Source organism: Mirounga leonina, unplaced genomic scaffold (assembly GCF_011800145.1).
Source record: "Mirounga leonina isolate KUSES-001 unplaced genomic scaffold, KU_Mleo_1.0 Mir_205, whole genome shotgun sequence".
In the NCBI taxonomy this organism is placed as follows: domain Eukaryota; kingdom Metazoa; phylum Chordata; class Mammalia; order Carnivora; family Phocidae; genus Mirounga; species Mirounga leonina.
The window spans coordinates 969556-986081 of NW_023270515.1; the positions used below are offsets into that span (position 1 = coordinate 969556).

General features: G+C 42.3%; 1 protein-coding gene across 2 annotated transcripts in view; it reads right to left on the reverse strand.

Annotated features, from left to right (window-relative positions):
- BRWD1 (bromodomain and WD repeat domain containing 1) overlaps positions 1-16292 on the reverse strand; it is a 110303-nt gene extending 94011 nt beyond the window's left edge. The window contains exons 1-4 of one of the 2 annotated variants that reach the window (XM_035028874.1): positions 16079-16292; positions 15917-15975; positions 15741-15770; positions 15498-15557 (exon numbers count right to left, since the gene is read on the reverse strand). In XM_035028874.1, coding sequence (XP_034884765.1) covers positions 15498-15557; positions 15741-15770; positions 15917-15975; positions 16079-16127 — 198 coding nt within the window. In that variant the 5' untranslated portion in view covers positions 16128-16292. The remainder of the gene's footprint in view (positions 1-15497; positions 15558-15740; positions 15771-15916; positions 15976-16078) is intronic. The other variant, XM_035028875.1, reaches the window with a different exon arrangement.
- Positions 16293-16526: the final 234 nt, after the last annotated feature.

Genomic DNA, 16526 nt, shown 5'->3' on the forward strand with positions numbered 1-16526 from the left:
TGAACAGAAAATGGTTGTGAGTGTGAGCCTCACACTGGGTGTAGAGATTGCTTAAAGAGAAAATCTTACAAAACAAAAACAAAGGGCACCTGGGCAGCTCAGTCAGTTAAGCATTAGCTGACTCTTGACTTCAGTTCAGGTCAGGATCTCAGGGTCATGAGATCCAGCCCCACGCTGGGCTCCACACTAAGCATTGGGCTCCACACTGAGCATGGAGATTCTTTCCCTCTCCCTCTGCCCCTCCCATTGCTCGTGTACACACATGCTCTCAATCTCAAATTTTTTTTAAAAAAAGAAAATGGTGGGCGCCTGGGTGGCTCAGTTGGTTAAGCGACTGCCTTTGGCTCAGGTCATGATCCTGGAGTCCTGGGATCGAGTCCCACATCGGGCTCCCTGCTCAGCAGGGAGTCTGCTTCTCCCCCTGACCCTTCCCACTCTCATGCTCTCATTCTCTCTCTCAAATAAATAAATAAAATCTTTAAAAAAAAAAGAAAGAAAAGAAAATGGTTCTGGATTATTAAGTTAGTATCATATTGACCAAATCAATATGATAAATAATGTTCCTTCACTATTTTCAAGTCCTACGCAGACTGGTAATAGTCTCTTACCAGCGACTTCAATGAGTAAGGCAGTTATACAACATCCTCAGGAATGAGGCCAGAACTAAGTTCCTTCCAACATCAAATAGCCAATCTCTCTACCATCTTATTTTTTGTAGCCACAGTCACTCTCACAAAGTGTATCAGCCATACTCCTAGGATCACCATGTTACTATCACTATCACTAAATACTGCTGTGAGCATGAGCCTCTTCAAGCCCAGGGTAGCAACTATACAACAAAGTGGTAGTAGGGTCTAGATAACCTGTCTAACTGGAAAGTTATGGGAGAAAGTAGCTTTTTCTGTAAAGTCTGGGATACTATAATCAGGATCTAGAATGAATGTTTAATATCTTTAATATGTTCCTATCTGATCATTAGCTTTCCCTCAATTAAACTGCATCTAGAAACCTTACAAGGGAAAACACATAACTACCACATCATATCACAACTCCTATATAATGGGCATACAGTACCACAATGAAATAAGAAGTGACAGCATAGTCTTTGATACAGAATAAAAAAAAATTGATGTCTTCCTTAAGTAATTCCCCTCAGCCTCTGATGCCACAGAAGTTCTTGGCCTCTTTTCTAAGCTTTATAAAGAAATGCATGTTTAGTAGTCAATGGCAAGATAAATATTGCTATAGATGTAAAAGGGGAAAAGAGATTAACCCTCAGGTTATCCAAAAGGACGTAGGCAGAGAAATGATCTAGTGTTGGCATGAAGATCCTTCACTCAAAAGCACTGATTTTAATTCAGGAAAGAGAACTAGTTTTAGCTTCCCGGAGTAGACCAGGTTTGCTCACCCTACAGCCACTATCTCCCCCGACTTCGGCAGGACCCTCCTATGTAGTCCTGGGCAATGAAACGGAGAAGAAACTTTCTGAGGCAGGGCAATGTTCCTGAAAAATTCTACTCCCTAATAAAAGAACCCTTCCCTCCCATCATTTCTAGGATATGATAGCAACCATTAAAACTGAGTTTGAGAAGAAAAAAGCCAAGATGTCAACTGCCCAATCAAAAAGACAGAGACCAAGGCCTTAATGACACCATTAAATCACCCATCTATTCCACCTACAGACTTACAAGATATCATTGTAACTTTATTATTTAGGCCCCTGCTTTTAAGCAAGTAAAGCATCCCATAAGCCTCCTATCACGTGCTACGCAATCACACCAATCCTACCAGCACTGCCCACCAATTTGAAAATCTGAAGCAAACTCATCCACCAGCCATTCCATAAAGTGAGGCTTACCTGGAAAATGCTATTAATGCTTCAGCCAATACCAAAGGACATATCCTTAGTTAGTAATTCTGTGTAACCTATTAATATCATTTTCTTCTTCCCTTACTTAGCAAAACAGCAAGCCCTATTTATTTTTTCCAAATTACAAATTATTCAGAAGAAGAAAATCTAAGATTTCTGATATTCTTCATAGGGAGTTCTGACTGACCATCACAATAGGTAGTAAGATCATCTGAAAGGAATAAAATACAAAAGGCAAAATACTCAGGGGCTTTATCCATAAATCAGCTGACTTCTGAAAAGAAACCACTAAACTTGAGATTATTTCGTTGTAACATAATGAAAGTAACTGAATTTTCTAAGCAGAACATAATTAAAATAAACCTGTGTGAAGACTAATTAAAGCCTGAGTCCTACATGGAACTTAATGAAGAGACAAATACGCCCCAAAAAGTCAACCCTCTTTGTTTTTTTTAATATTTCACAAGATGTATTAAAGCAGAAGAGACAGGACATTTCAAAATGTATGAGTATGCCACAGTCCAAAGAAGCTATGAAATAGTGAAGTACTGGTCAAGGAACAATTTCAGCCACATGAACATACTAAAGATCACAGTTTTCAATATTAATGCAAAACATCTTCTAGCCAGACTTAGTTTATCATTTCATCAAGAAATCTGCCATATTCTAGGGCAGAAGACATGAACAGACATTTTTCCAAAGAAGACATCCAAATGGCCAGCAGACACATGAAAACGTGCTCAACATCACTTGGCATTAGGGAAATCCAAATCAAAACCTCAGTGAGATATCACCTCACACCAGTCAGAATGGCTAAAATTAACAAGTCAGGAAACGACAGATGTTGGCGGGGATGCAGAGAAAGGGGAACCCTCCTATACTGTTGGTGGGAATGCAAGCTGGTGCAGCCACTCTGGAAAACAGTATGGAGGTTCCTCAAAAAGTTGAAAATAGAGCTACCATACGATCCAGCAATTGCACTACTGGGTATTTACCCCAAAGATACAAATGTAGGGATCCGAAGGGGTACGCGCACCCCGATGTTTATAGCAGCAATGTCCACAATAGCCAAACTGTGGAAAGAGCCAAGATATCCATTGACAGATGAATGGATAAAGAAGATATGGTATATATATACAATGGAATATTATGCAGCCATCAAAAGGAATGAGCTCTTGCCATTTGCAACGATGTGGATAGAACTGGAGGGTGTTATGCTGAGCGAAATAAGTCAATCAGAGAAAGACATGTATCATATGACCTCACTGATATGAGGAATTCTTAATCTCAGGAAACAAACTGAGGGTTGCTGGAGTGGTGGGGGGTGGGAGGGATGGGGCGGCTGGGTGATAGACATTGGGGAGGGTATGTGCTATGGTGAGCGCTGTGAATTGTGCAAGACTGCTGAATCACAGATCTGTACCTCTGAAACAAATAATATATGTTTAAAAAAAAAAAAGCAGAAGGGGAAGAATGAAGGGGGGGGAATCGGAGGGGGAAACAAACCATGAGAGACGATGGACTCTGAAAAACAAACTGAGGGTTCTAGAGGGGAGGGGGGTGGGAGGATGGGTTAGCCTGGTGATGGGTATTAAAGAGGGCAGGTTCTGCATGGAGCACTGGGTGTTATACACAAACAATGAATCATGGAACACTACATCAAAAACTAATGATGTAAGGTATGGTGATTAACGTAACAATAAAAATTTAAAAAAAAAGAAGTCTGCCATATTCTAAAAGACCAAGAGAAATAAAACCTATTCATTTTAGCTATGTCTTTAAAGCAAATTCATAAAACTCAATACAAACAAAACAAGAGCTTACAAAAAGTCAAATAAAAGCCCTGCACTTGATAGAGATTCTAGGTTCAGCTGCAGAGTCCTGAAATGTATGAACTCTTAAGTAAATACAATTAAATCATTCAGAATAGAAATATTAGTCCCCCAATGAGTAATGAGCCAGAAAGGATCCACAGCTGCACAGCTACTGGTTCAATTCCTTTCAAATTGGCTGAAAACATAACACTGTGTATTTAAGGATCATCTTCTTTTTAAGCTAAAATGCTGAGCAAAGGGAATTTGATAAACCATTTTAATAAGAAATGTATTATAAAATCTGATCACTAACACAGTATAGAATGTTACAGAAACAGAGAAGAAAGTCTAGACGAAAGCCAGCCAAAATGTAGTACATGATGATGACCACAGTCCCTGTAGAGAAAGGACAGAAGACTCAAATGGTACTTGCAAACGGACAGTTTAGAAAAGGCTAGATTCATACCTCACACCAACCATACGCTCAAATCAACTGAACATAAAGACATTACAAAGGAACTACATATGGACTGGAAAATAATAACGATGAATAGACACATAATACCACCTTTTATAATATTAATTTTTGGAGTGCAGAAGGGCTTTAAGGACAACCCTAAAGACAAAATAAAGATTAACAGATGTAACCAAAGTAAAAATCTTAAACCTCCGTAAAAACAAAAGCTCCAAAAAAAAAAAAAAAAAGCTCCCAACAAAACTAAAAGCAGCCTGCAAGCTTGGACAGGAACCTAGAACATGTGGCCGACTAAAGGAACCTAGAGAGATGAAGAATTCTTACAAAATGGGAAGACAGCAGTAGAAAAGCAGGTAAGAGATATAAAAAGGCAATTCAGAAAAGATGAATTATCAACAGGCACAAAACAAACTTCCTTAAAAAAACAAGTCTTAAGCATGTAACTGCTGGGTCAGAGGTTATGCAGGGTTTTCTTTGTTTTTTTTACTTCTGCAATGGTTTAATTGCCAAATAGTTGGAAAGGATTATTCGTTTAAGAAAAAGCCCCCAATCAGTACTGCTTTTATTACATCTTTAAAATATCACAAATTAAGTCTGAAAAATCAATTGCCATCTTGCTGTTTCTATAACTAGACAACTTAAATCTTATTCATCAGCCTGCTGAACTGTTCCTTTTTCAGAAACATAGTTACCACCCAAAAATTTTCTGATATCCTTGTTTTTACCGGTTGTGCTAAATCCAAGCAACTGAGTTTGATACAAGTTCAATGTCATTTCCTTCAAGAATTAACTCATCTTCCTGGGCTTGAGATACAAGAAAGTGACACCTGGCCTCATTCACACCCTGTAGATACATTTTTCACTCAAGAAATTTCAGATTTCAACAAGAGAACTATTCTCCTGAGTAACAACGTTGACGGGGAAGGGAGCATACACAGACCTCATCTTTTAACAGGAGGCCAGCGTAACACCCTTGATCACCTTGTGTACAGGACTACAGATAGTGCGGACAGTAGCCAGTTCTGTTCTAGCTCCCACCATCTGTCAACTCAGAGCCTCTTCTTTTTCTTCCAAGGAGACGGAGTTCTACATTGATGTGACTGAAGTCCCTTCTCAGGGTTCCTCTGGGGCCCTTCATAGTAACACTGTGTCATTCAGAGTGATGTTGACATCTTCTGAAATGTCGACAGTCTGACTGCTGACAATGATCTTCATTCTCGCAGTAGATGCGGCAAAGAGCTATGCAGGTTTTTAAGACTGAGGGCAACTACTCTTTCCTCTGATCCTCTCATGGCTTCACTTTCCTTCTTCATCCTTCAAGACAAGTGTCACCCCATGGACAAAAGCTGTCCCTCCCCACCCCCCCTTCCCAATCTCCATCACCATACAAATGTGAATTTGTATTACAGTAACTTGCCTGCTACTTCTGGTTACCCCTAGGGTGTAAAGCCCCAGGAAACCAGGAGCCTTGCCCATCTCATCCACACTGGTCTCCCTGGAACCTTGAATACAATAGGCTTTCACTTACTGAATAAATGCATCATACATTCATGAATGAGTATCACACAAAGTGGGCTTGCAGCTGGACCTGCCCCCTAGGAATGTAACCTCACTAAAGTTACTTCTGCCTTTCAGTTTCATCTCAAACAGGAAATCACAATACAGACAAGGTAATAGGATTGCTAAAAGTAAGTGAGATTATACAGGTTAAAGCTCTTAACTTTTGTGCAGTACTTGGCAAAAAATGACTCAAACATTAGCTACTGAGGGGCACCTGGCTGGCTCAGTCAGAAGAGCATGGGACTCTAGGTCTTGGGAGTCATGAGTTCCTACCCCACCTTGGGTGCAGAGCTCATTATTTACATATAAATAAATAAACTTTAAAAAAAACACAAACCATTTTACCCAATGGTTCAGTTTCTAGAAATTTATGATAAATGACAATTACAAAAGATGTAAATAAATGCACAGATACACAGATCTTACTTTGGTATTCACAGAATCACTAACAGCAAAAAAACCTAGAAACCAACCAAATGTCCAACAAACAAAAGGTTAGATAAAATTTCCTAGAGAAATGGAAAGGAATTCACAAAATACTATCTTTTTAAAGATATTATTTTGGGGGACGCCTGGGTGGCTCAGTCAGTGAAGTATTTGCCTTTGGCTCGGGTCATGATCCCAGGTACCAGGATCAAGCAACGGCATTGGTGGCGGGCTGGTCTCCCTGCTCAGTGAGGAGCCTGCTTCTCCCTCTCCTTCTGCCCCTCCCCCTTCACGCTCTCATGCGCTCTCAAAAAAAGATCCTATTTTTTTAGCGTATATGAAGAAAAATAAACACCTCTCGCTCTCATGATTTTCTGTTTTTTCTTTGCTTTTGCATTTTCTAAATATTCTACAATAAACAGCAATTTTTATTTAATATTAGGACACTTTTTGGTCAGATTACAGAGAAAAGACTAATGAACTAATTAATTACATCACTTTTCAGTTACCCCCCCCATAAAGACCACTACCAAGATCCTCAAACATTTACATATAAATATGGGCAAAATTTAATATAGACAAAATATAAGGCTTTAAATTGAGGCTCTACCACAAAGTCTTTCTCCAGCAAAAGTTTCTCAATGTGGAATCCAGCCTAAAATATACCAATGATAGTTTAACTAACAGAAACTAAAGTAAGGGGGGGTAGTAGACTCTCCTGACCCTCAGGCAGTATGGTGAAAAGTACTAGTTAGCCCTACCTAACTAGTTACGGGACCTTGGACAAGGTACTTTCTAAGACTTCAGATTCCACATTTGCAAAAAGAATAGGTAATACTGCACACTTAACAATGTACAAGGTACACTTCTAAGGCTTTTACGGTTTTGACTAATTTAACTCTTCACTACATTAATAACAGCTAACATGTACACAGTGATTTCTACCTGACACTGTTCTAAGTACTTCACATAGACTAACTTACTATATCCCCAAACTACTCATCTGCATTTTACAGATGAGAAAATGCAGATATGGGCATTAAATAACTTGCCCAGAAGCAAAGAGCTAAGAAACGACAAAGCTAAAAATAAGAACCCTGGCTGTCTAGTTCACAACTCTCCAGCATCACTGGATCCTTGCAATTGGCTATACTGCATCCTAATAAAAATGGCACGTTAACAAGATAATCAAGGAGTATCTGAAGAGGTTTAGAGCCAAAGTGGCCCCTAAAAGTTTTTAAAGCCAAATATATGCAAACTGATTAAAATCAACATAGAGAGGGCGCCTGGGTGGCTCAGTTGGTTGAGCGACTGCCTTCGGCTCAGGTCATGATCCTGGAGTCCCAGGATCGAGTCCCGCATTGGGCTCCCTGCTGAGCGGGGGGTCTGCTTCTCCCTCTGACCCTCTTCCCTCTCGTGCTCTCTGTCTCTCATTCTCTCTCTCAAATAAATAAATCTTAAAAAAAAATTTTTTTTAATAAAATAAAATAAAATCAACATAGAGGATTTTTTCTAAGCAGTTAAGAGTCTCCCATCCAAATCTCATTCACCTACCCCATTACAAATAATAAGCAAAGTCAAAGTCTCGGCCAAATTCTAAATACTGCGCACACAATTCATCCTGCTCTGCTATGGTATTACTTAACTGTAACACAAAAGTTTTGTGTTCAAAATGCCACTTTTGCATTTCTACATAATAAAGGAAAGAGAGTCAATATGACTCAAAGAGGCTATTTTGTACCTTCCTACTGAAATAGTCTAAGGAACTTAAAAAAGGGATGTACAACTTCCATGTATCTCACAGCCATTCCAGTGCTGAACACTGCTCTGACCTACAAATGAAGCCCATGTCTCGGAGAGATTTTAAGAAATCAAAGATCATAGAAAAAAAAAAAAATCATTTAATAACCAAACTGGTGATGGCTGGTTCTCAACAGGAAAATATACTAAGCATTAGGCCACCCACATTAATTCTTTCAATGAACAGTGAGAGCCAACTATGTGCCAGGAAGGACAATTAAGTGTACCCACAGAGGACTGCAGACAGTTACATGTCCCACGTAATTTTGTTAAGTTGAAAGTAGTCATTTATTTCAACTATTAAAAGGAGATAATGTGTGAGGCTACTGCCCTCACTTTAACAATGAGAACAGGTTGGTCTAGCTTGAAAATAATTTTTAGGGGCGCCTGGGTGGCTCAGTCATTAAGCGTCTGCCTTTGGCTCAGGTCATGATCCCAGGGTCCTGGGATCAAGCCCCGCATCGGGCTCCCTGCTCGGCGGGAAGCCTGCTTCTCCCTCTCCCACTCCCCCTGCTTATGTTCCCTCTCTTGCTGTGTCCCTGTCAAATAAATAAAATAAAATCTTTAAAAAAAAAAAAAGAAAGAAAATAATTTTTAAACCCATCAAAGAGCTGAGAAAACAAGTTGACATCAACTGCCCCAGAAACTGGTGAGCCCTTCTGTGACCAGAAAAAGATTCACAGCTGCTTTCATCCCTAGCAGAGAGGCAGGAAAAACTGACCACAGATGAGAATAAGGAAAAACCTGCCAAACTTTTAAACTTCACAGCCATCTGTGGGCTGGCATGTCTGAGGCCTGATGAGAATGCTGAGGGCCCTCAGTCAAGAGTGTCTACACCACCCCAATTCTCCCCACGGGCCTTCATCAATTGCAAAGGGCCAAAAATGGGATGCAGAGCAGCTGGAGGGAGACCCAGTCCACACCAAGTGCACTCCAGAGGCCCTCTGAAGGCTAGGGATAGGAAAATAGAGTAGAAAGCCAAGGGCCCAACTGGAGAGCAAAGAGATCTCAGCAACCCAAAAGCTGGCAATTGGACTATAAAACAGAGCAAGCTCTTTCAAGGTTTGGGAAGCTAGCAACCTGGCTATAAAATATAGACATATCCGGGAGTTCAGACCCTGTGTTGGGCTCCATGCTGAATGTGGAGCCTACTTAAAAAAATAGACCGGTCACTCGCTCGCTCATAAATCTCACCAGTGCCCAAACCCCAAACTCTGCTGGAAGGGAAAATCCTGATCCAATCCTTAAACTATGTGAAGCCAGTGATGAACCAAATGTACCTATAGCTGCAACAGAACCCAGAGACAAGCAGATAGGACACAAATTAGATGCACCCAGCCTCTCACATTAAGAACTTTAGAGTAAAAGGGTGCATCCTTTACTAGGGCTAATTGTATTACCTCAACCTCTACTCTTTGCCCAGCATACTTCAGAAGATGATGGGATACACAAAGCCAAACGCGACCCCTGATCAAGAGAGGGAGTAGTCAAGAGTGGACCCAGAGAAGGCCCTGATGTTGAAAATGCTCAGCCATTATCTCTTCAAAGTATTTCTTCTGCCCCATTCTTATTATTTCCATTTAGGACTTTAATTACACATTAGACAATCTGATATCCCACAGATTCAAGAAGTTTGAACAACCTCAAGCAGAGTAAATGCAAAGAAATGTACTTAGGTGCACGTAGTAGCAAACTTTTGACGTGGCCTCCAATGATCCCCACCTCCTGGTACTGACAACCTTGTGAAATCCCAAATCCCTTCCCCTAGAGTAAGTTACTTCTAACCAAAAGAATACACTCAACACTGAGGGGATACCACTTCCATTACTGTGACTTCTGTCTTACTAGCAGATTATTATTCCTTATTCAGCTTTCACCTTTTGAAGATGCAAGCTGCCTTGTTGGATAGACAACTGGCAAGGAACTGAGGACAGCCAATAGACAACTAGAACCGAGACTTCTCAGTCCAACAACCCGAGAACTGAATCTAGCAAAAACCAGGTGAGCCTGGAAACAGACCCTCACCTTACCTACAATCAAGTCTCCAGTTGAAACCCCAGAGCTGGCCAACACCTGGACTGCAACCTTGATAAAGACTGAAATGACTCAGCTCAGCTGTGCCTGGACTTCTAATTTACATAAATTCTGGAATAATTAATAATAAATCTGCGTTGTTTTAAGCCACTAAGTTTTGGGGTAACCTCATCGCTTCTCGGCCTTTTGGCTAAGATCAAGTGAAGTTTTGGGGTAACCTCTCCTGCAGGAACAGATAACAACTATGGTACATCACAGTAAAACTGCTAAAAATCAAAAACAAAATGAAAATCTTAAAAAGCAGCCAGAAAAAAAAAAGCATTATCTTGAAAGAAATAATAGTAAGACTGCCAATTTTTCACTATTAATGAGCTGAAAGGGAAGGGAAAAAAAAAAAAAGCACTAACGGGAATTTCACCTTTAAAACAACTTTTAAAAACAAAGACAAAACAAAAATGTTTCAAACCAAAAATAAGTAAGAAAAAGGAAAACCAAAGCCATTGCCAACAAAACTTCATTAAAAGTAACAGAGTAAGTTGTCCAGACTGAAGAAAAATAATCACAGATAAGATACATGGGAATATAGGAAAGAACTGAAAATACCAGAAAAGGTAGATGGTGGGTAAGCAAATGAGTATTAACTTTAAAACAGCAGCAGTAACATCTGGAAAAATTTATAACATATGTAAAAGTAAAATATGATAATAGCCCAAAGGACAGGAGAGTAAGAATTAACAGTTTTAATCTCATTTACTTGGGAAGTGGTAAAATAACTAAATGGTCAACACATATTGTAACCTCTAGGGTAACCACTAAAATAATAAAAGGATATATACCTAAAAAGCAATAAAGAATAGTATAATAATTAATCCAAAAGAGAAGAGAAATAAAGAGATGGGAATATATAAAAAAGATACCTGGTAGACTTAACACAATTTTATTTAAGTAATTATACTAATTACTTAAATTATAACTAAAGACTCCAAGGAGAAGACTGAATAATAAAACTACATGCTGTTTACAGGAGACATACTTAGAAAATGAGACACGGGAAAATGTTTGCTTTACTAAAAGTAAAAGGACAGAAAAAGATGCACTATGCCATCGCTAACAGAGAGAAAGCAGGGCTGGCTGTACTAAGGCCAAGTCAGACTTTGAGGTAAGAAGCTATTATGAGAGAAAGAAAGAACATTTCCTAATTTAAAAAAAAAAAAGGTCAAATTCTGGAAAAGGCAAAACTATGGGAATAGTAAAAAGGTCAGTGGTTAGGAGGGAAGGAAGGATAATTAGGTATAGCACAGAGGATTTCTGGGCAGTATCTGTATGATCCTGTATTAGTGGATATGTGTCATTTGTCTAAACCCACAAAATGCACAACACCAAGAGCACCCACTGTAAATATAAAAGAACCCTAATGTAAACTATGGACTTGGGTGATTATGGGCGGTCAATATAGGTTCACTGACTGCAGCAAACGTACCATTCTGGGGAATGCAGAAAACGAGGGAGGCTGTGCACTTACAGGGGACAGTGCTCAATTTTGCTATGAACCTAAAACTGCTCTAAAAAGGTTAATGCAATAGGAAGATAACAATTATGAATTTGTACGTACCCACTAACATACATAAAGAACTGGAAAAAGTAAAAAGACAACTCTACAGTTACAGATGAAGATTGTAACAATCCCTCTCAGACATCAATAGAACCAAATGGCAAAAATGTGTAAGGATTTAGACAATGTGAAAGGAAAAAATTTCATGTGACTTTTGTCCCTTAGATGCAAATAACTGTTATGATTAGGTGAGCCTCTGAAAACAAAGTAATTAATAACTATCCTCTTTCAAAGCAGGGTAGAGCACGCTCTTGATCTCAGGATACTGAGTTCAAGCCCTATGCAGTATGGAGAGCTTACTTACATAAAGTAGCACAGTCAAGGCTAAGGAACTCATAGATAACAACACCACTACCATTATTCAGCACCTAACTAGAAGGCACCATTAGTTCCCCAGCCCACAATGTGTTCACCCATAAATGGGTAAATAGCAGGTATCATTCATTCAGACATAAGAGCCAAAAGAGACTGTATTTTGTTATCTCATTTAGACCCTACAAATATAAATTAAGCAAAAGGGAAGTCTACCCAATTAGGCCTTGTCATCTTACCAACATCGTTACTTTTAAGTGCTGATTATTACTACATGCCAGGCATCGTAAGCCATTTTTTTCCCATGTTTACAACAATGCTTTGATACAATTACTATTATCTTTGGGGCACCTGGGTGGCTCAGATGGTTAAGCATCTGCCTTCGGCTCAGGTCATGATCTCCAGGTCCTGAGAGCCACCCAGGCGCCCCTCAACTTTGTATTTCAATACAAATAACTTTTTTTCCTTAAAGGCCTATTAAACATTATTTAAAAGAAAAAGCATAATGACAATAAATTCTCTAACAATAGGCTGCAATGTAAGGATTTCCTGATTTTATTTACTGGTTAAGGAAGACAGTGACCTACAAAATGGCGTGTTACTCAATTAGTAAGTCTCTCGAATCACGTTCGCCTTATTTAAACATGCTCCTTCTTTACAAATTAGGTCCTTCCTCACTCCTGTGCCCCATTCCATAGCTCCATTTCCTTCTTCCTCTTTCATGTTCACCACCTATAAATCATAAATACCCCAATTACATTTTACGAATTCACAGGCCCAACTGCTAATGCAGATAAGTAGTCTCAATTCTTTCAAGAAATAGCAAAAATACTCTTGCTTCCAAAGTACAGGCTGGAGTGACAACATGGTCCTAAGTCTAAGATAAACTGTAACTTTGTATGCAGTGACTCTGGAATCACCTGAAACGTTTCAAAAACTACCAACGTCCAGTCCCAATACAAAAATTCTGATTTAACTAGTGTGAGACATGGCCTGAGTATTCAGATTTTATAAAGCTTCCCAGATGGCTCTGATCCAAGAATGAGAACTGAGAAAAAGGAGTAAATTTAACAGCACAAGGAAACAAACAGCATAAAGAAACTATCAGACAAAACCCGAAGGTGAAACACTTTACAGACCAACTCAAGTCTCTTCAGGAGAAAAAACTATGGAAAATAAAAAAGAGATGGAAAATAATTCCAGTACAACACGTGGACCTTACCTGAAGCCCAATTCTAACTAAATATAAAAAGAAATCCAAGGAACAAGAAGAAATCTGAATATGGTCTAGATATATAAATAAACCTACGTATGTATCATCAAAGAATATTATTCTTTGGATTTTAAGTGTGACAGACACTGGCACTGTGGTGGTCTAAGAAACAGTCCTTCAATTTTTTCGAGATGCACTCGGCAGAATTTCGAGAGGAAATATAATGTCTAGATTTACTTTAAAATACTTCAGCTTATTAACCAATAAAATAAAGGAATGTCTGGAATTTGCTTTAAAACAATACAGCCTACGGGAGGGAGCTAACAGATGCAACATTCTTTGCTAATCACTGAGGCTGATAAGGAGTACCTAGTGGATGGTTCATTACTCTTATTTTTCTGTTTGAAGATTTCCACTGGTAATTTATAAAAAAAATACTTCAAATAGAAGCCAAAGTAAAGATAGCAAATTGGCAACGGGGTTCATTTCATTATTCCAATTTGTGTATATCTAAAATACTGCTTAATTGAAAGAAAAGCGGACTTGGTTTGGAGAACTAGAAGCTACTCACGTACTCCGACAAAAAAAAAAAAACTCTCCTGTATACAAGATGCTCATCCTGAGTGGCTCGGTCGTTAAGGGTCTGACTTCGGCTCAGGTCATGATCCCAGAGTCCTGGGATCGAGCTCCGCATTAGGCTCCCTGCTCGGTGGGAAGCCTGCTTCTCCCTCTCCCACTCCCCTTGCTCGTGTTCCTGCTTTTGATATCTCTCTGTCAAATAAATAAATAAAATCTTTAAAAAAAAAAAGGAAGCTCATCCTCTGTCACTTACAGCTAGGAGAGGGTAGAGGCAGGGGAAGGCAAAGGACAAAGAGGATTTCCACCAGACCCAATGAGCTAGGTGATGAGAGATGACCTGGCTCACAGCCACACCACAGGAATGTAACACAGAGATGTGGGGTAATTCTAAGCAGAATTTTAAGTAGGATTTCAAGCAATTCTAACAGAAAAGCCAAAAGTGTAATATTTAAAAAGTTTTCCAGTAGTTATAGCATCTCAAAATTTACACAATTATCTCTTCCACAGCACAACTGCACTGTCAATAATGCACTTCTGCTTCCCTGATAACACTTTTTTCTCTCACCAGGTGTAAAACAAGTAGTCCTTTAAACGTTTCCTAGACTTAAATATCAAAATAACATATTCAATTCTGTCATGATGCAGAATTTTTAGAACTTTCTTGGAAATACTGTTCACTTTTAAGTGTTTGCTTCAAAAAACTCTACATCAGTAAATATTACAATTGATGACTGAAATAAAATCCTTTCTCCAGACTTTGTCAATAATACTTAACTGTTCATATACAGATGACAAATCCCCGTTTACTTTTTGTCCTTTTGTTTAATCCAAGAAGTGATCGTATCCTACTACCGAATTCTATTACAAGTATTAGAACTGTGGTAATAGATCACTCAGGAGATTTTGATTTGTCCTCCGTTGTTTTGCTCACACAAGATGCCGATACAGCCTGGTTAACTAACGAAATCCTTTCTCCTAATACACAAGTTGGCAAAAATATTTTCCTAAAGATTGCTTTATTTCATCGGACAAACCAGTGGGCAAGACCTAATTCTACATCGTGAGAGCAACTCAAAAAGTTGACAAGGTGCAATGAAAAGAGAAGCAAAAAGAAAATGAAAAGACGCTAAGGGTGCTCTAAACGGAGAAGCCGCACAGTTAGGGCCTACGTTAAGTTACCAATACAAAAATTCATCAAAGTAAGTTTTCTAAGGCAACAAGTACTGTACAGTTTGGAGAAGCAAAAGTACTGGAGGAATGGCATACTGTCAGAACAGCAAGATTTTTATGACGCTGCCGAGGGGTAAGAAAAACACGCTCAAGAGAAGAACATTTCTCCAGCTTTCAGAAACCAACCATTCTATTCCTAGGGAACAAGTGGTTAGAGGAGCTGGGCGGGGCAAAAGAGGGAACACCAATCAGAGGTCGAGTTACAAGTCGCGTACGAAAACAGAAGGATGAGAGCAGCTCGCTGAGTGGCTGGCACCTACCCCCCCCCCACCCCGCCCGCGCGCACGCGCGCCCCCGGCTCTCACCATAGGCAGCCGCACCTGGGGACCCACCCCACCGCAAACCGCGGCGCAGGGTCGCCCCCACCTCCCGCCAGCCACCCCCCCCGAGCCGTTTCCTCCCAAAACAAACCTGGCCGCCCCAAAACAAAACAAAACCTGCCGAGGGAGTCCCGCTCTCCCGGGGTCGCCCCCGAGCAGCGCTCGGCCACTTCGCCCCGCGAGCAGGAGCCCCGACAAGGGGGCGGGGAGCGGGTGCTCGGAAACACGGGATGGAAATGTCAAAAATCTCACCAATTCCTCGTAGCTCCTGTTGTGCTCGTTGCCCTCCCAGTCCAACCTCTTCGGCAGCAGCTGCAAAGGCACGAGACGCACACGCGTGACCACCGCGCGGGGCCGGGCGGGGGGCCGCGGGCCGCGCGGGGGGCGGCGGGGTGGGCGGGGGTGGGGAGCTGGGCGAGCGGCCCCAGCAGGGTAGGGAAGGGGGCACGAGGGGACGCGGCGGGGCGGGCGCGGCGGGCGCCGCGAAGCACAGACCTGGTACTGCTCCAGCTCCTGCACCAGCACCTGCAGCCGACGAGACGCGCAGTTAGGAGGGCGGGGGGCACCCGGGTCCACCCGGCGCCCTCCACCCGCGCCCCAGGCGGCGGCGGGGCCGGGGCCGGGGCCGGGACGCGGCGGCCCGCGCCGCCGCCCGCGGGGCCCGCACTCACCTGGGCGGCTCTCCGACACGGGCCGGCCGATAGGTACCGGGCGATGAGAAAGTACAGCTCTGCGGGAAGACGGGGAGTCGGTCAAGAGCGGGCGCGGCGGCGGGGAGGGGACCGCGGCCGGGCTGGGGGCGCCGCGGGGAGGGCGCGGGCGGCGCGTCTTACCCGACTCGATGAGGGGCACCGGGCGTCGGGCGGGCGAGGGCTCCGCCATGGCCGGGCGCGGGGCGCGGGGCGCGGCGCGGGAGCGGGCGAGCGAAGCGTGTAGGCCGCGCCGAGGCCTGAGCGGGCCGGCGTCCCTCTACCTCTGGCGCGCCGCCGCCGCCGCCATGCCGTGCGCGCCGCCACGCCGATGCCTCCGCGAAGTAGTGCCTCCGCGGGAGAGAAAGTAGTCCCTGCGCGGCGGCGGCCCGGCGCCCCCGTCCGACCGACGGTGGGGCCGCGACCAGAGCGGCTGGCTGCGCCTCCCTCTCCGCCGTGTCAGGGGCGCCGCGACGGGAACGTGGGGGTGGGCGAAGGCCCGGGCCCGGGCAGGCGGCGGGTGGGGGCGGGGAGCGCGCGTGGCCGGGATCCCTGCGCGCGGTGAGGCGGCCCCGGCCATTGTGAGGCGGCG